The sequence below is a fragment of the Rhinoraja longicauda genome, chromosome 16 (assembly GCF_053455715.1).
Source record: "Rhinoraja longicauda isolate Sanriku21f chromosome 16, sRhiLon1.1, whole genome shotgun sequence".
Taxonomy (NCBI): Eukaryota; Metazoa; Chordata; class Chondrichthyes; order Rajiformes; family Arhynchobatidae; genus Rhinoraja; species Rhinoraja longicauda.
In genome coordinates this window covers 28,255,103-28,275,408 of record NC_135968.1, presented here as the reverse complement: position 1 = coordinate 28,275,408, position 20,306 = coordinate 28,255,103, and the positions used below count along the sequence as shown (strand labels likewise).

Sequence of the window (20,306 nt, the reverse complement as noted above, 5' to 3'; positions counted from 1 at the left end):
AGGGGAGGAGCGGGGTTGAAGGGGATGGAGTGGGTGAGTGGGGAGGAGTGGGGTTGATGGGGAATGGAGTGGGTGAGTGGGGGTGAGGGGAGGAGGGGGTTCAGGGGGGATGGAGTGGGTGAGTGGGGGGAGGGGAGGAAGGGGGTTGAAGGGGGATGGAGTGGGTGAGTGGTGGGGAGGGGAGGAGGGGGGTTCAGGGGGGATGGAGTATGTGAGTGGGGGGGGAGGAGGGGGTTCAGGGGGATGGAGTGGGTGAGTTAGTGGTAGCTTGTCAGCCCACAGCACCCCCCCCCCATTGGCCGCCACTCCCATCACTGGCGGGTCCTGCCCACGGCGGTCATCGTGAGCCCCCCTCCCTCATTGGCCGTCACTTGGGCGGGTCCCATTGTGACGTCATACGCTGAACATTGCCAAGCGTCAGTTTAATAAAGTAATTTTTTAACTTTAAAATCTCTCTAATTTTAAATATATAAGACCAATTTGAATGAAACTTGGATGAAGGTGTCGCGCCATCATGTGATGGGGGCACAAAAATAAGGTAACATCACAGGCATGGGCAAACAAATAAATAATCACACAAACATAAAGTTTTAGTCATATATAGATAGATATATAGCCTTTCCATGTATTTAAAGTAATTGAAAAATAATTGTTAAAATTATTCTAAATAATTTATTAATAAAACTGATGTTTATCAGTTCTCTATTTAACTGCATATATTTTGACATGTAAAATTTTGAAACATGTACCTGCTAATGCAGTGCAAAGGGGAAAGGATAGGCAGTTTGAAGAATCGTGCTAACTTCAGAAAATCAACAGCTCCTGAAGGACCATGCCAGTATTGAGCCTGGAACCTGATCCAGATAAACCGAATCATATTACCTTTTAAAAGATCATGGGAAAAATGTAGCTAAGTTTTAGACACAAAATGCTGGAGTAACTCAGCGGGACAGGCAGCATCGCTGGATAGAAGGAATGGGTGGCGTAGAGAGAGAACAAGTTGGAAACACTCAGTCGACCAGGCTGCATCCATGGAAAGAGAAATAATAAATGTTCCATGTACGAGACATGAAATGCAGTTGTTGCCGCAGATGCTGCCTGACCTCCTGAGTGTTTCTAGCATTTTCTGTTTTTATTTCAGATTTCCAGCACTTGTAACTTTTAAAAAATATATATATTTTGCTGACTCAATATGGCAATGGAGCTAATCATTCGAGCATCACAATGGGTAGTCGGAGGAGAACGCTGTACATGGATGACATGACCACAATAACAATGACAAAAGCATGCACCAAATGCCTGCTGGATAAACTCCAGGAAAATATCAAATGGACACGAATGGAGATTAAACCCAGCAAATCCTGCAGTATTTCCAACGTCAAAGGCTGGCTCACTGACGAAAGGTTCCGCATCAATAACGAGACAATACCAACTGTCCTGGAGAAGCCTGTCAAACGCCTCGGGCGAAGGTACACCGCATACCTCAAGGACGCAGAGCAGGTGGAACAAATCAGGCAGGATACAATCAGTGGCCTCAAGCAAATCAACAACACTGCTCTCCCAGGGAAGCTGAAGCTTTGGTGCCTTCAATTCGGTCTGCTGCCCCGACTCATGTGGCCAATTACCATCTACGAGGTCACTCTATCCCATGTCAACCAGCTGGAGAGACTGGTGAACTCACAAGTGAGGAAGTGGCTTGGGCTACCGAGATGCCTCAGCAGTATAGGACTCTATGGGAATGGAGCCCTCTCACTGCCAGTCTCAAGCCTGGTGGAGGTATTTAAATGCGCCAAAGCAAGGCTGGACATGACACTAACAGAATCCCGGGACCCAATAGTAAGAGGTGTCGCTCCAACCCTAGTAACTGGGAAGAAATGGACTCCAGCAGCAGTGGTACTGGACGCAAAATCCGCCCTCCAACACCGGGACATAGTGGGCCATGTCCAACAAGGCCGAGGGGGCTTTGGCCTGGGAGCAATGATACCTACCTGGCAAAAGGCTACTCCAGCTGAACGTCGGCACCTGGTGGTGGAGGAGGTGCGCCGCCAAGAAGAAGTAGCCAGGTGTGCCAAAGCTATATCTCAAGCCAAGCAAGGCCGCTAGATGAGGTGGGATGGCATTGAAAGGAGGAAGATCACATGGAGTGAGCTGTGGAACATGGAGTCAAGTATGTTGAGCTTTATTATCAGAGCCACATATGACGTCCTTCCCTCTCCCATAAACTTAAATCTTTGGCTGGGAGAGGATCCAGCCTGCCCCCTGTGTGCAGTTCCAGCAACCCTCAAGCACATCCTGGTTGGTTGTAAGACCAGCCTAACACAAGGCAGATACACCTGGCGACACAACCAGGTGCTGAGGTGTTTGGCAGCTGCACTCGAGTGCAAGAGGGTTACCACCAACGCCATGCCTATCAATGCCCAGATAACATTCCCGCAAATACCATCCTTCATCCGGGAAGGAGAGAAACGGAAGACTACCACCTCACCTATCAACTTATGCCCACTGAGCGCAGCCAGAGACTGGGAGATGCGGGTTGACCTAGGCCAGAGGCTTTCCTTCCGCAGCTACCAACCTGCGACCAGACCTCGTCCTCTGGTCCAACTCCTGTCGGCGTGTTTTCATCATTGAGCTGACGGTGCCCTGGGAGGAGGCTGAGGACGAGGCATATGAAAGGAAAAGGCTGAGATATTCCAACCTTGCAGTAGAGGCAGAGGAGCGAGGTTGGAGTGTAAGAGTGCGTCCAGTGGAGGTGGGGTGCAGGGGCTTTGTAGCCAGTTCCACCGCAAGGCTACTGAGGGAAGTAGGAGTCAGAGGGCAGGCCCAAAGGAGGGAAATCAAAGAACTTGCCAATGCCGCCGAATGGAGCAGTCACTGGCTGTGGCTGAAAAGAAGAGATGCTGTCTGGGCTGCCACGTGACCATCTAGAGGCTAACCATAAGTCACACACCCAGGTCTGATCACCCTGCGGTGGGCCTGCCTCGGCTGAGGGTGTCTTGTGATAAAAGGTCGAAACACCCAGTGACATTGAGGTACACAACTGAAGATGTGTCTGAATGGTAGCAATATCACCTAGTGGTCACCCCCAAGAACAACACCAGTCAATTGTAGTGTAAACCTTAGGGATTGTAACATCTAGTCCTACTAATCAATCTGAAGTTGAAGGTGGTGTAGAATAAGGATGCAAATGCAATCATGTTCAGCTGAAGTCTGAAAGAAGAGTCTCAACCCGAAATGTCACCCATTCCTTCTCTCCAGAGATGCTGCCTGTTCCGCTGAGTTCCTCCAGCTTTTGTGTCTATCTTTGGTTTAAACCAGCATCTGCAATTCCTTCCTACAACATAGCTATGTTTTAGGTTCCCCATATCTTTTGCACAGTTTCAGCTTTTGCACAATGTTTGGTTGCAAAACTATCAGAAAGAGAGCAAACAAAAGTAAAAAGATCTTTCTCCCTCACAACCCCACCAAATAAAATCCCAACTGCAATCCAAATAAAACTTTGTAATGGTGACGTACTTTGGGATGACATCGAGATAAATGATGAACTGCGCCTTAGCACAAGTCTTTGCATTGTACCATAAAGCCTGGTGTTGGCTTCTCTGTTGGCAAACTATTAGAATCAAAATCATTAATAACTAATATGCATCTTGTGTTTGATGTAGAATCTACTCCCACTTCAGGAACTGAGCATATTGCTGAAACTGAGCCTACCGCTGAAACTGAGTCTCTCCCGACAACAGCACCTCAAACATTTGAAAGCTGTGGAGAAACAATGGATTTCAGAAGAACTTTAAGTCGCATCTTTGGTGGAAGAAAGACAGTTCTTGGCAGGCACCCATGGCAAGCGTCTTTACAACTAAAAATTCGTCTTGGTATTTTTGAGGAAGGACATCAATGTGGAGGAACCTTGATTGCACCCTGTTGGGTTGTTACTGCAGCTCACTGTTTGGAGATAAGGCATGTGCTTCAATACTAATAATAGATGTAACAGGTAGTGTGAATGAGAATTGGATAAGATAAAGGAAATACGACAAAGCCAGGGTTTCTATAGTGATAAGCTGTTGATGAAGTTTATCAAGTTGATTGAAGGAATGTTAAACAGATGGCAAATAAACAGAGCAAGGTATGTAACTACTATAAAATGCAGGTCAGAGTAAAATGCAGGTCAAATTGGTCCTCAATCTGAAGAAGGGTCTCAACCCAAAACATCACCTTTTCCTTTTCTCCAGAGATGCTGCCTGACCCGATGAGGTACTCCAGCATTATGTGTCTATTTCCCGTGTAAACCAGCGTCTGCAGTTCTTTCCTAGTCAATGAATTAAGTGATAGGTCGTTGGAAGTATAAAATAATAGATAAGTGTTTCCTTCAACATGTAAGGCAGGAATTAAGGCAGAGAAAATCTAAGAGCAAATGGCAAAGAACAAATAATTTAGAAAAGGGAATTAGATAATCCAGAAAGACGAGACAACATAAAATAAGATTAGATATATTATTTGACATTTTGCTTTGATGTCATTCATTTTTCTTATAACATTATCTGCCTAGAAAGCTTAGTTTTTTTCCCCATGGGTTAATATGGAAATGACTGTTTCATTAAAGTTCATTTGTGTACAAATTCCCTCTAAAAAAAATGTTTTGTTTCTACCCCTATGATTTGCAGCATACAAGCCAAACATTATCAAATATTACTTGGGAAAAACAATTTAATACTTACAGGACTCAACGAACAGATTTTTGATGTTGAACAAATTTTTATACATCCGGATTATGCAAACACGGTGCACGCCTTGTCCAATGATATTGGTGAGGAATTGTTTACATTCTATTCTATTTATCTCTCAGTGTGATAGGATGTTATATTAATTGGATGGCTGGAATCAATAGAATATATTTTTTAATATTTCAAATGTTCAAATTCAGTCGTGCATTTCTTGTATTTTTATATCCCAATGGCATGTGAAATTCCAATATCATTACCTCTAGAGTCAAAGTTTTAATCATAGAGGCAGATTAACCAAATGAAATTCATTATTAATGAAGTCCACAATAGAATTGTATTCCACAATCTGTTTGGATTAACCTTTTTTAAATTCTTTTGTCCAATTCAAAATGAAGCATGAAATTTCACCTGCAAAGATTTCCAACAGAATTATAAACAACTCAAAAGAGCAATTCCCACCCAAGATGAATTTGGGAATTTGTGTGTGAAATCCTAACATCGTAATCTTATTTATCTTTCAGCTTTATTGAAGTTGAAAAGTGTGGATGGAATGTGTGCCAAGGAAACCAAATATGTTAAGGCAGCTTGTTTGACAGATGACGATTTGCCTCTCTCCTCTCTGTGCTACATTTCAGGATGGGGTTTAACAGAAAAAGGTACACAAATGCATCATTAAGCCCTCATGGTAGGTTGATCCAGAAGATTAAGATGCATAGGATGCAATTTGGGTTCAGAACTGGTTTACTCATAGAGGACTGAGGGATGTGGTGGAAGAGTGTCATTGTGAATGGAGGGCTGTGACCAGCAGAATTCTGCAGGGATCTGTGCTGGCATCTCTGTTGTTTGTGATATGTATGTATAGAAGAACAACTTGATTAAAAATGTAGCTGGGTTTGGCAAGTAAGTTTGCAGACAACACCAAATTTGATGGAATTGGTGTCATTTGATGGAATTGGGGAAGGTTGTCAAAACATACAGCAGGACTATAGATCAGCTACTCAAATGAACAGAAAAATGGCAGGTGGAGTTTAATCTAAGAAGATGAGAAGTGTTGCACTTCAGAGGTAAGGGGAAAGTTAAAGGCAAGACCCATAACAGCATTATGTACAGTGGGATCTTGGGGTCAAATAGAGAGAGTAGAAAAGAAGGCATATTGTATACTTCTCTCAAAGATCGGGACATTGAGTATATGAGTTCAGAAAGTAATGTGGTAGTTTTATATGACTATGGTTAGGCCGCATTTGGAGCATTGCATGCAGTTCTGGCCACCACATTGCAGGAAGGATGAGGAGGCTTTGGAAAGGGTGCAGAGGAGGTTTACCAGAATTAGGTATGGATTAGAGAGTATTAGCTATAAGGAGCGGTGGAGCAAACATGGATCATATTCTCTGGAGCATCAAGGTGAAGGGACGACACGATAGAAATATATAACAATACTAGACCAAGTGGACCCGTTAGGCCCAAACCTTTCCTGCATTGGTGCAGCACCCTCTCCTCTGCCCCTCCATCCCCCTCCTTCCCCCCCCCTCCCCCTCACTCCCCCCTCCACCCTCCCTTCCCTCTCCTCCTCCTCCCCTAAGGGCATAGCTTTAAAGTGAGCAGGGCAAAGTATAAAAGGGATGTTCAGGGCTTTTTTGTTTACACAGATAGTACTGAGTGCCCGGAACAGGCTGCCAGGGCCGGCGATGGAGGCAAATACGATAGTGGGAATTAAGAGCCTTTAGGATAGGCACATGAATGTACAGGGAAGGGAAGGGAAGGCTAAAGATCAGGTGCAGGCAGAGGAGATAGGTTTAACTTGGTATCATGTCGGCACAAAGGGCCTAATAAAGAAGGTGAAAATGCGATGCTTTAAAATCAAATACCCGTATGCAATATTTTCTTTTCAGGAAATGCTTCAGATTATTTATTGGATGCAAAAGTAAAACTAATCTCTCAAAGTTCTTGCAATCGAGTTGTGTCTTACAATGGTGTCCTTGACGAAACCATGCTTTGTGCAGGGAATTTAGAGCGAGGTGGAGTGGATTCTTGTCAGGTGAGTTGCACCTTCAACCTTTATTCTCATTGCTCGAATGATCTTGCCTATTTCTGATTAGTTTGAAATAGATTTTCCCCACAATCCCTACAGAACTCCACTGGTCACAGGCCTCCAGTCAGTCAGAATAACACCCTTCCAAATAACACCCATTCAACCAGGATAATAATCTTGACTGATTGCTAATTTTTGAAAAGAGTTTAAAGGTAAACATACCACGGAACATGGCAAGGGTTAACTTTAATTTACTCGGTGCTGCACCACATTATCACTGACTCCAAATGTTTTCGTCCTTTTCGTAAACTGCTAATAAGAAAGGCAAACAATGAAAGAAAAACATTCGTAGGGTCTCTTTTGATAATATCTAAAACCTTGTTAATATGAAAATACCTATTTCTTTCCTGAAAGTGTAAATCATTCAAAGAGGATGATAATTTTGTTCAACTTGCAGCTACTTTTTGAAAATCGTTCAATAGAGTTCATTATCTAAGGGAGCAACACAACTGATCATCCCACTATCATGTCTGACCTTTTGACCATCCTCGTTAACCCAATAGTACTGAGGATGAACATGATATATGTATTAGATTAACATATGATGAGCATTTGGCAGCACTGGGTCTATATTTGCTGGAGTTTAAAAGAATCAGGGGGTACCTCATTGAAACGTACAGAATAGTGGAAGGCTTGCATAGAGTGAATGGGGAGAGGATTTTTTCCACTAGTGGGAGAGTTTAGGACTAGAGGTCCTAGGCCTCAGAATTAAAGGACGTTCTTTTAGGAAGGAGATGAGGAGAAATTTCATGGTGAATCTGTGGAATTCTTTGCCACAGAAGGCTGTGGAGGTAAAGTCAGTGGATATATTTAAGGTAGAGATAGATAGATTCTTGATTAGTACAGGTGTCAGAGGTTATGGGGCGAAGGCAGGAGAATGGGGTTAGGAGGGAGAGATAGATCAGCCAAGATTGAATGGCGGAGTAGACTTGATGGGCCGAATGGTCTAATTCTACTCCTATGACTTATGATCTTATGATAAGGACATCTGGCATCAGTGTTGTAGCTCCGCAGAGAGATAAGGAGCAAGAAGAAAAGGATAATACCAAACTCAAAACTCTTTGTTCTTAGAAAAATACAGAGTTAGAACCATGCACTATAAGAACATTGGATCAATGCAGATGGCAAATGTTTGTTGAAGGATTGAAGGCATTAGATTTGGAAAGATATTTGAAATGCATAGTTCCAGCAAGTCCAGAAGGTATGTTCATAAACACATCAGCAAAGAATTAAATTAAACGCATAGATACAGAGGGCAGACTTATCAATTAGCAGGGTAATTTGCAGAGGCAAAACACAGAGGTCTGCAAAGGTGTATGAATGTCATACTGCACAGTGACCCAATACGTGTTTTTTTTATTTTGCAAGTGATCAGAGTTGCATGATTCCATTGCAAAATATAAGTCCCTTTCACCATTTGAAATGATTCAGGTTAGGTCATCTGGGAAGGGTAGAGAGGTGCCAGGCTTGTCTGCTGTGGTCTACCCCACATTTATTGTGAAGACCTTTGCACAAATGACCCAAGCATCAACACACCACTGGACACCATTCCATATGACTAGGAATCATGTGCATTAGTAAGTTATCCACACAGGAGACAAGAAGAACAATCACTACATTGAAAAACAGGCAGGACAGATTATTGGTTTCGTTTAGTGATACAGCATTTAACCAGGCTCTTCGGCCCACCGAGCCTGCGCCAACCAGTCATCATCCGCACACTAATTATATCCTACACACTGGGTATAATTTACAGAAGCCAATTATCCTACAAACCTTTAGAGTGTGAGAGGAAACTGGAGCCCCGGAAAAAAACCCCACACAGTCACAGGAAGAATGTACAATCTCCATACAGACAGCATCCGTAGTCAGGATTGAACCCGGGTCTCTGGCGCTGTAAGGCAGCAACTCTACTGCTATGCCACAGTTTCATTATGTAGTCATCTTCCAACAAAATTTAACTGTGTAGAATCCATTTTTTTAAAAACACCTTCCAATAGATTTTTCAAGCCAAGATGCTTTACTTTACTGCGGGAACTTGTGGCAAAAGAGTTTTGAGAGAAAAATTGGTAAAACAGGTCACTCAGAACTAAACTGAAGGCTTGCAGGATTAATAGGATATGATAGACCAGCTGCAAACATCTTGTGAGACTGCAGTTTATGATAAAAGGCCCAAAGAGTCGACACAACTGAGCCACCAATGTGTAGTCTGGCTTCCATTACGCACTACAGACTCAGTCTTGAGACTGTAGGAAATTCACACTTAAACTTACAAATTATCCAGTGCTGAGGAACTTTCATCAAGTAGAGCTACTCAAGATGCCAGGGACAGAGTGTAACCTGGTAATGATTGAGCAAGATAAATGTTATGCAAAGATAAACTGCTGGGGAAACTCAGCAGATCAAACAGTATCAGAGGCAAAGAGTGAATCAACTTTTCAGGTCTAGACCCTGATCAGGAATGAAGCTTGAGTCCTGATACAGAGTCTCGACCTGAAATGTCTACTATCCCACTACAAATGCTGCTTGAGTTTCTCCGGCAGTTTTTTTCTGTGCTTCAGATTCCAGCGTCTGCACTCTCTTGTTTCTCCAAGGTAAATGTTACAGTATTTGAGATGGACCTGTAGCTGAGGTCAAGAAATGCAACCTTACTGTGGATAAAAGTCAATCAATGTGCCAAATTGCCACCCCTTTTCTCAACGCCCATTCACTTGAAACAGCCCTGATGCAGCAAACTCCAGCACCTGTTATGTGACAAGAGCTTAGCACGGACAGGATCCAATGCCCAAGAAAGCAACTGGACTTTTACTAACAAGGGAGTATGGCCAGGAATTAATAGTAGCTCTCCTGCTTCCTTGCAACCTGGATTCATTTCAGCTCTTCCGATCCCACATGATTCCTCTTTGCAAGGAGGTTTAAATTCAAGCTCTTCAATCTTGTGTATAAATATGCAGGCATAGAACTCACAAAAATCAAAGAGGCCCAATTATATCAAAATGTTGCATTAAAGATGCACTCTCAAGTGACGGGCAGTTTTCAGCTGTAGCATATCCCAGCCACTGAAAAATTGGATTGCTGTGCAGGCAAAAATAAATTGATATAAAAGTTACATTCTTGATATGAAGGCTGATGTGCTTGCAGAGGTGTAGTTGCTGCCTGACAGCACCAACGACCCGGGATAGATCCTGACTACAGGTACTGTCTGTATGGAGTTTGTACGTTCTCCCTGTGACTCCATGGGTTTTCACCGTGTGCTCAATTTGTTTAGAGATACAGCGTGGAAACAGGCCCTTTCGGCCCACCGGGTCCACGCCGACCAGCGATCCCCGCACATTAACCCTATCCCATACATTTTTTACATTTACCAAGCCAATTATCCAACATACCTGTGCGTCTTTGGAGTGTGGGAGGAAACCGAAGATCTCGGAGAAAACCGAAGCAGGTCACGGAGAGAATGTACAAACTCCGTACAGACAGCACCCGTAGTCAGGATCGAACACGGGTCTCCCACATCCCAAAGACATGCAGGGTTGCAGGTTAATTGGCTTCTGTAAATTGCCCCTAGTGTGCAGGATGCGAAACTGGGATAATATAGAATTAGTGTATGGGTGATAATTAGTTGGCGCGGACTCAGTGCATCAGTTCCACACTGTATCTCTAAACTAAGCTAAAGATGGGAGCTTTATTAAAATATGAAAGGTAAAGGCTCATTCTTTGTTGTAGAACTCCAAATTGAGTATTATGGATTCATTCAAAGCCTATCAATCTTAAACAATTCTACTTAACAGATAGTGTAAGTGAGCAACAAACCAAAATACTTGTTGACGGCTGTGATTAATACATTTGAGATGCATATTGCCTTTTGCAGGCTGCATCCCTGGACTCTCAGACCTGCTAGCTCAGTCACTGGTGCACTTCAGACCAATGAGGTCTCATCAGAATTGAATCCCCTAGGGTAAATTCCACATCCTAAAAAATGGATTTAATAGGGATCCACTCCTCCATCATATTGATTTTCCAAGATTACCGGGTGAATATCTTGGAATTTTCCATTCTACACCTTTATGAGATCATTACACTTCCCAGGTTAATGACATCCTTCCTGTAGCAAGATGGCCTTAACTGAACACAATACTCCAAATGCAGCCTCACCAACGTCTTGTACAACTGTAACATACTGTAACATCCCAACTTATATACTCACTACCCTTGCTGATGAAGACCAATATACCAAAAGCCTTCTTTCAATGATACTTTATAAGTCACATGTACCTTAGTACAGTGAAATGCTTTGTTTTGCATACAACCCAGTAAAATAATGTGGCAGACTTCGCCTAGGCAGGTACACATTTTGGCGCCGAAACAAACCTATCTATTTACCCGATATATTTGTGACACCATTTTCACGGAACTGTGTATCTGTACCCTTAGATCCCTCTGCTTTACGGCACTCCCCAGGGAGCTACCACCATTCACTGTGTAGGTCCTGTCCTGTTTGAATTCTCAAAATGCAATCCCTCACACTGACCTGCATTAAACTCCATTAGACATTCTTGAGCCCACGAGCTCAGCTGATCAAGATCTCACTGCAAATTTTGATAGCTATCTCAGAAACACGCTGTTGAAAATACCTGCTCCATTACTACAATTAGTACAATTTACTTACTCTGAAAAGGCCTTCAGTTCTCTTCAAAGACAGTGTAGACCACTATACTTCCCCTCAAAGGCTCTCAATAATCCTCATAATTAACCCATTTGTTTTCTAGCATAAGTAAATAATTTTGGCAGAGCATGGTGATGTTATTCTGCATTAATGTCCTGTAAATCGCAGCCTATTCCTTTTGAAGAAGCATCTACAATATTAATGATACGAGGCATGGTTCTTCAAGAAGTAGTTGTACGCTGACACCTTGATGTAATTATACCTGCCCCAGAGCTACAATCTATATGCTTCTTGCCTTTTCTATTTGTTCTTTTCATGTAAACCACTAAAAAATGCATTGATTCAGACCTCGTTATACATGGACATCTAACTCTTGGCTACCACCTTCACAGTTCTATCTCACTGAGAAGGGAGTGAAAATAATGCTCATAGTTTTCACCCCCCTATCCCGAATCCTCAGCATCCTCTGGTCATTGACTCTTTCTGGAGCTCTGAAAATCATAAAACTGACCATCATTATTTTTTGCTATGAATCCTTTGAGGGTTTTAACATGATATTTATTGTATTTCAAGTGATTCTACACCTCGTTCATTCTTACAACACACTCTGAGCTCAAAATATGCCGTTAGCAATGCAACTCGTGGACATTTGTTTCCCACAAAGCTTTGGGGATTTCTATGGGGAGACCGGCCCCTTTTTCTGAGTGAGCTCCTGCCCATTGTCAGCTCATATGATCGTAAGTGATAGGGGCAGAATTAGGCCATTTGGCCCATCAAGTCTACTCTGCCATTCAATCATGGCTAATCTATTTCTCCCTCCTAACATCATTCTCCTGCCTTCTCCTCATAACCCTTGTTACCCGTTCTAATCAAGAATCTGTCCATCTCGGCCTTAAAAATATCCATTGACTTGGCCTCCACAGCCTTCTGTGGCAAAGAATTCCACAGATTCACCACCCTCTGACTAAAGAAATTCCTCCTCATCTCCTTCCTAAAAGAACGCCCTTCAATTCTGAGGGTATGACCTCTAATCCTAGACTCTCCCACTAGTGGAAACATCCTCTCTATCCACCCACTCTATCCAAGCCTTTCACTATTTCAATGTTTCAATGAGGTCCCCCCTCATTCTCCTAAACTCAAGCGAGTACAGGCTCAGTGCCGTCAAATGCTCATCATGCGTTAACCTACTCATTCCTGGGATCATTCTTGTAAACCTCCTCTGGACCCTCTCCAGAGCCAGTACATTCTTCCTCAGATGTGGTGCCCAAAATTGCGCACAATATTCAATGTAATCCAAGGTGTAACAGTTGTGGTGTCATAGGGTTGGCTGGTTGCCCCCCTCAATCATAGTCAATAATTCTTAGAGACAGCAGGTCAGAAAGTAAAAAGCACCACTTTTGTACTGTAACCTTTAGAGATACAGCGTGGAAACAGACCCTTTGGCCCACCGAGTCATAAGGCCATAAGATCATGTGAGAGGAGCAGAATTAGGCCATTTGGCCCATCAAGTCTATTCTGCCATTCAATCATGGCTGATCTATCTCTCCCTCCTTCTCTTGCCTTCTCTTCATAACCATTGTTACCCATTCTAATCAAGAATCTGTCTATCTCTGCCTTAAAAATATTCATTGACTTGGTCTCCACAGCCTTGTGTGGCAAAGAATTCCACAGTGGTGCAAAGAATTCCGCACCGACCAGCGATCACCATACACTAGCTCTGGGGGATAATTTACAATTTTACCGAAGCCAATTAACCTACAAACCTGTACGTATTTGAAGTGTGGGAGGAAACCAGAACACTTGGAGAAAACCCATGTGGTCACAGGGAGAACGTATAAACTCTGTACAGACAGCACCCATAGTCAGGATCATAGAAGCATAGAAAATAGGTGCAGGAAGAGGTCATTCGGCCCTTTGAGCCAGCACCGCCATTCATTGCGATCATGGCTAATCATCCACAATCAGTAACCTGTGCCTGCCTTCTCCCCACACTCCTTGATTCTGCTAGCCCCAAGAGCTCTATCTAACTCTCTTTTAAATTCATCCTGTGAATTGACCTCCACTGCCTTCCGTGGCAGAGAATTCCACAAATTCACAACTCTCTGGGTGAAAAAGTGTTTTCTCATCTCAGTTTTAAATGCCTTCCCCATTATTCTTAAACTGTGGCCCTTGGTTTGGGGCTCCCCCAACATTGGGACCATTTTTCCTGCCACGAGCTTGTCCAGTCCTTTTATAATTTTATATGTTTCTATAAGATCCCCCCTCATCCTTCTCAATTCCAGTGAATACAAGCCCAGTCTTTCCAATCTTTCCTAATATGACAGTCCCGCCATCCCGGGGATTAACATCGTGAACCTACACTGCATTCCCTCACTATCAAGGATGTCCTTCTTGAAATTAGGAGACCAAAACTGCACACAATACTCCAGATGTTGTCTCACCAGGGCGCTGTACAACTTCAGAAGGACCTCTTTACTCCTATACTCAAATCCTCTCGTTATGAAGGCCAACATGCCATTAGCTTTCTTCACTGCCTGCTGTACCTACATGTTTACTTTCAGTGACTGGTGTACAAGAACACCCAGGTCTTGTTGCATTTCCCTTTTTCCTAATCTGACACCATTGAGATAATAATCTGCCTCCTTGTTCTTGCCGCCAAAGTGGATAACCTCACATTTATCTACATTATACTGCATCTGCCATACATCTGCCCACTCACCCAACCTGTTCAAGTCACCCTGCAACCTCCTTGCATCCTCTTCACAGTTCACACTGCTTTGTGGCATCTACAAATTTGCTAATGTTACTTTTAATTCCATCATCTAAATCATTAATATATATTGTAAATAATTGCCACTGCCACTCGCCACTGCCTGCCATTCTGATAGGGACCCATTTATTCCTACTCTTTATTTCCTGTCTGCCAACCAATTCTCTATCTATGTCAATATCCTACCCCCAATACCATGTGCTCTAATTTTGCCCACTAATCTCCTGTGTGGGACCTTATCAAAGGCTTTCTGAAAGTCCAGATATACTACATCCACTGGCTCTCCTTCATCCATTTTACTTGTTACATCCTCAAAAAATTCCAGAAGATTAGACAAGCAGGATTTCCCCTTCATAAATCCATGCTGACTTGGACCAATCCTTTTACTGCTATCCAAATGCGCCGTTAATATTTATTTAATAATTGACTCCAGCATCTTCCCCACCACCGATGTCTGGCTAACTGGTGTCTCATTCTCTGGTTTCTCTCTCGCTCCTTTCTTGAAAAGTGGAATAACATTAGCTTATGGCGGGTCTGGAGGCTTGTTCTTTGTTAAAGAAGTTTATTGCGGCAGCAATATTCGATTACAAAGTATAACAAACTAAATTACAGACAACCATTAAATCAAACTGTTCGCTTCGAAGTTCTCTTCCCACTGACTGTTTTTGGGCGCCAAAACCACCACCTGACCTAGCTGGCCAATCCGAGGGTTCGACTCACAGGACCAATCCCTATGGTCGCTACAAGCTACCCTCCAATCCACCGGAACTGATCCTGAATCTATAGAACATTGGAAAATGATCACCAATGCGTCAACGATTTCTAGAGCCACCTCCTTGAGTACCCTGGGATGCAGACCATCAGGCCCTGGGGATTTATCAGCCTTCAGTCCCATCAGTCTACCCAATACAATTTCTCGCCTAAAGCAAATTTCTTTCAGTTCCTCTGTCTCCCTAGATCCTCTGCCCTCTAGTACATCTGGGAGATTGTTTGTATCTTCCTTAGTGAAGACAGATCCAAAGTACCTGTTCAACTATTCTGCGATGTCCTTGTTCCACATAATAATTTCATCTGTTTCTGCCTTCAAGGGACCCACATTTGGCTTTACTAATCTTTTTCTCTTAACATACCTAAAGAAGCTTTTACTATCCTTCTTTATATTCTTGGCGAGCTTACCTTCGTGCTTCATCTTTTCCCCCTGTATTGCCCTTTTTGTTACCTTCTGATGTCCTTTGAAAGTTTCCCAATCCTCTGGCTTCCTGCTACTCTTTGCTATGTTGTACACCTTTTCTTGTAGTTTTGTACCGTCCCTAACTTCCCTTGACAGCCACGGTTGCCACTTACTCCCTTTAGAATCTTTTTGGAATGAAATAATCTTGCAACTTCTGAATTATGCCCAGAAATTCCTACCATTGCTGTTCCACCGTCATTCCTACTAGGATCCATTTCCAGTCGACCTTGGCCAGCTCCTCTCTCATGTCTTCATAGTCCCCTTTGATCAACTGCAACACTGACACTTCTCACTCTCAAATTGCAGATTAAAACATCATATTATGTTCACTAGCTCCTAGCGGTTCCTTTACCTTGAGTTCCCTTTTTAAATCTGGTTCATTAGACAACACTAAATCCAGAAAAACCTTCTCTCTGGTGAGCTCCAATAGGAACCCAGGTCTCTGGCGCTGAAAGGCGGCAGCTATACCACTGAGCTAGTCTGCCGCCCTTTTTTAACTCCATTTTAAAATAATATACAAAATGGTAAATAAATACTGGGACATACGCAACATTAAGAAAGAAGCTGAAATATCATAAGTGAGCATTTTAAAAAAACATTAAAATTAAAAAACCCTGAGGACAGCAATTAGTCCGTGATTGTATATGCTAGAATACATAATAACAGAGTACACTGAACTCTACTTTTGAAATTTTGTTTTATTGAAATTAAGGGTAAATCTCAGAAGCAGAGTTCAATAAGCATCTCATTGCATTACATATCCAGCAGATGCAGCAAAATCAAAATTTTGCCCTTATACTGAATATTTTGATGTTTTTGTTCAGATCGAATAGTTTCCTTATGCACAAGTTATTGCTCAGTACAGGCCACTAAAAAAAATATTGGTTCACATAAAACAATGTGTAAAGTTCCCCGGGTATTTTGCAGAGAGACTAGTTCATAAACAGCTTACATGAAAGTGTCAACTTTAGTGATTCCTCTTGACTGTGGTAGAAAAAACCCCACAAACAGCGCAGCTAAGGGAGACTCTGAATTTATTGACAACAGCTTGAGTTTCTCTGTCAAAGTAGGAAATGGCAGAAATCCCAAAGTTGTTGTCAGTTCTCCTAGAATAATAACAGCGAGCATCAGTAGCCTTGCGGTCATTATTGCTCCAAACTCTGGTCCATTGTTTTCTAACTTTGAGAGGTTCTGTGGCTCACTGAGTCTCATTCACTCTGGCTGGAATTTGCCTTCAGTCTTCAATTGTGAAAATTGATGTGAAAAATCTATTCAATATGTTTCCCATATCCTAATCATCTGTAATAGTTTTACCCAATTTATCTCCTAATAGGCCCATCTGGTCCATGACCTTTGCTTTACCACAAACTTGGTCCTAAAGCATTTTTGAGTACCTTTGGCTACACTATGTAATTTGCCTATCCTTTATGCTTATATTTTTTTAATGCTTTCTTCAGCTACATACAGATGCCTTTTGTATGATTCCTCTAACTCCTGTTCATTATTTTATATGAGGCTTTAAAAATGTTTATGTGCTTAATTTTTAGTTTCAATCTAGTTACTTTCTTAAACCATTAAGTTTTGTATTTTTGTCTTGTTACTGTACATAAACCTATTTTGGCTCTCGCCTTCTATCAGAATGTTCTCCTTTTTTTGTTTTTTTAAACTACCATTTTGTAAGTAAGGACATTTTGTAAAGTGCAGATTGTCAATAAATCTGGGGGGAAAAAAACAGAAAATGCTGAAAGTACTTAGCGGGTTAGGCAGCATCCATGGAAAGAGAATCAGTGTTAATGTTTCAGGTTGCATAATAGAACCCTTCACCAGTACCTTTCTGACAAAGGATCTTAGACCTGAAACATTAATTCTGTTTCTTTCTCAGCATACGTTGTCTGACCTACTGAATGTTTCCACTGTGTTCTGTATTATTTCAATCTTCCGCAGGACTTCCTTACCTTTTAAAATAAGGCACAATATCCCAGGAACTCTCAGGTTTCATGGATAGCAGCATGCAATAGACAGCTAGGCCATCTCATAACCAACAGATCAGTCCAAAGCTCAGCTGATCTGCAACCTCTAACCTGAGCGATGCAGGACAACTGGATAACTAATGGGAGGAGGAGCCTCCTAGAACACTCCCTTCATCAGTGAAGGCAGATCCCAGCATGTGAGTGCCAGAGGCAAGGTGGAATCACTTGCAACCATGTTCGGCCAGAAGTGTTGAAAATGTGATCCATGTCAGGTTCTTTCGGTAATCCCCACCATTACAGAACTCACATTTTAGCCAATTCCATTCACTCTACATGATATCAAGAAAAGTCTGAAAACATCACTGGGCAGCACAGTGCCTCAGCATTAGAATTACTACCTTAAAGCGCCAGAGACTCGGGTTCGATCCTGACTAGGGGTGCTAGTATGTTCTCTCCGTGACCACATGGGTTTTCCCCTGGTGCTCCCTTTTCCTCCAACACTACAAAGATGTACAGGTTTGTAGGTTAATGGCTTCAGTGAAAATTCTAAATTATCCCTCATGTAAAGTGTGTAGTAGTGTAATGGGGATCGCTGGTTGGCGTGGACCTGGTGGGCCGAAGACCCTGTTTCTGTGCTGTATCTCTAAACTAAACTAAACTAAAAGTCTAAGAGCATCAGAAACAGTCAAGGCCAAGCAACAAGCCAAACGACCCTGTATTTCAGAACTAGTTATGTTTCTAGCCAAGTAGTTGCATATAGTTACACACAAGCACTGATCAGGTATATCCAGTTTACAAGTGCAGAATAAATCCAATGTGACTCACTTCATCTACAACAGTTTGATATAAGAAGTCAACAAAACTGTTATCAAGCTGCGGTTGCTCACGGATAACTTGCTCTCTGATGGTCAGCTCACCTATTACCAGTTGAGCATTTTCTTGGCTCCAGACCTGATCTCAGCCTTGATCTAACCGAGGATAAAGGAATTAAATTGCAGAGATGAGATGAGAGTGACTGCTCATGACATGAAGTCAGGACTGTGCCACCAAGGAGCCATGGAAAAACTGAAGTCACAGTCCCTTTGTCTGAATCCTGAAATTCCCTGCCCAACATTATTGAGGGAGTACTTTTACCAAAAGCACTGTAGCAGTTTGGAAAGGTATCTCACCAGCAACTTCTCAAGAGCATTTAGGGATGTGCAATGTAAGCTGGACATTCCAGAGTCCTCAAAATCCTAAAAACTGAATACATGTACAGCAGGTAGTTTTGCAACATTGAAGAAGCATTTAGATAGGTACATGGATAGATTAGGTTTCGAGGGATATGGGCCAAACATGGGCAGGTGCAACTAGTATAGATGGGGCATGTTGGTCGGCATGGCCAGGTTGGGCCGAAGGGCCTGTTTCCACGGTGTGTGACTCTCTGACTCTATAATAATAAAAAGCTAAAAGGGTGGCAGCTCCAGTCAACCCTGGTTTGGTGCTGACCTCCATTGCTACAATTACAACATTTAGAATGCACTTGGATAGTAACATGCCGAGGAAACGTTTGGAGTGTGATGGGCCAGGCGCAGGGAAATGGAACTAGCTCAGTTAGTCAAGTTGATGGGCATGGACCAATTGGGCCGATGGGTTTGTTTTCAGGCCGTGTAGCTCTGTGACTGATTCAAACTGCAATCAGCAAAAGCCAAAAACTTAAATTGCAGAGGAAGGGAATAAATGTAAATAAATAAGAGAAAAATGGATTGATGCAACGCTGTTCACTTTGCTGCAGGGTGACTCGGGAGGACCACTGACCTGTTTGAACGACAGACGTTATCAGCTCTATGGAATAGTGAGCTGGGGGGATCGCTGTGGAGTGGCGAACAAGCCTGGTGTTTATGCTCGTGTCAGCACATTCCATAGCTGGATTCAAGGAATAATTCATTAGATTTTACTGTTTCAACATGCGAATGAAATCAAAAATTATATTTGGTAGCTCAGCTACAGGTTGTGTTGCCCACCCTGTGTATTAATTGTTAATAAAATATAACTTTCAAATACCCTGAAAGAAAAAGTGTTTGGCCATCTGATTTCTTTTGATAATTCAGGTTAACCAAATTGCTCGTAAATCCTTCCCCACAATGTTCATATTGTATTAAGTCCCAAGAAGCAAATTTAACAAGTCAGCCCTGTATAATAGAGATTTGGTGTCAAAGAATGATATGAAATTGGAGATAGTGACTGCAGTTATTGCATTGTTAGGTACTTCAAGGCCTTGACTACTGGAATTAAATTGTCTTCCAACAATATGGAACGTCTCTCGGTTTTTTCGGCAGTGTACATTGGCAATCCAAATTGCTGGTTACAATTATTACACTCTGCAGCAACCAGAATTGATAGCAGTCATCACTATAAATTTATTAAAAAATACAAAGCTTTTAGCCTGGCAGGTTTGCAACCTCCTCTCTCATGAACTGGGCACTTTACTGGGATAATTATAAATGAGTAACACTTGTTATCGTTTATCATTGCTGCAAAATAGTAATATGCTGCAAAGGAATGTTCTGCTTTAAATTTTAATGCCCATTAAAAACTATCAGATCTTTTAGATAAATGTTATAGGGACCCCGTAACTGAATCCTGGCTGCTTACCAAAGACAATTTAAGGCACAAAGCCAGCATTACATGGGTTGACCTCAATGGTAGCCTTCCGCAAGAAAGGCATGCAGGTGGTGATGGTCTCATCTTAAAGCCAATGCCTGATGGATTAGATTAAGAGGGGGAACTCCCATTTGGGCAGAGATGCTGGCACACATACCAGCCAACGGCAACAGACAGTAGTCAGTCCCGTTTCCAGCTGTTGGGCACCTCATTATGCCACCA

General features: G+C 42.5%; 1 protein-coding gene across 1 annotated transcript in view; it reads left to right on the top strand.

Annotated features, from left to right (window-relative positions):
- The window catches only part of LOC144600833 (uncharacterized), a 91,038-nt gene extending 71,534 nt beyond the window's left edge, over positions 1-19,504 (top strand). The window contains exons 23-27 of the mRNA XM_078412723.1: positions 3,660-3,954; positions 4,659-4,801; positions 5,240-5,374; positions 6,608-6,753; positions 19,216-19,504. Of these exons, the coding sequence (XP_078268849.1) occupies positions 3,660-3,954; positions 4,659-4,801; positions 5,240-5,374; positions 6,608-6,753; positions 19,216-19,371 (875 nt within the window). The 3' untranslated portion in view covers positions 19,372-19,504. The remainder of the gene's footprint in view (positions 1-3,659; positions 3,955-4,658; positions 4,802-5,239; positions 5,375-6,607; positions 6,754-19,215) is intronic.
- Positions 19,505-20,306: the final 802 nt, after the last annotated feature.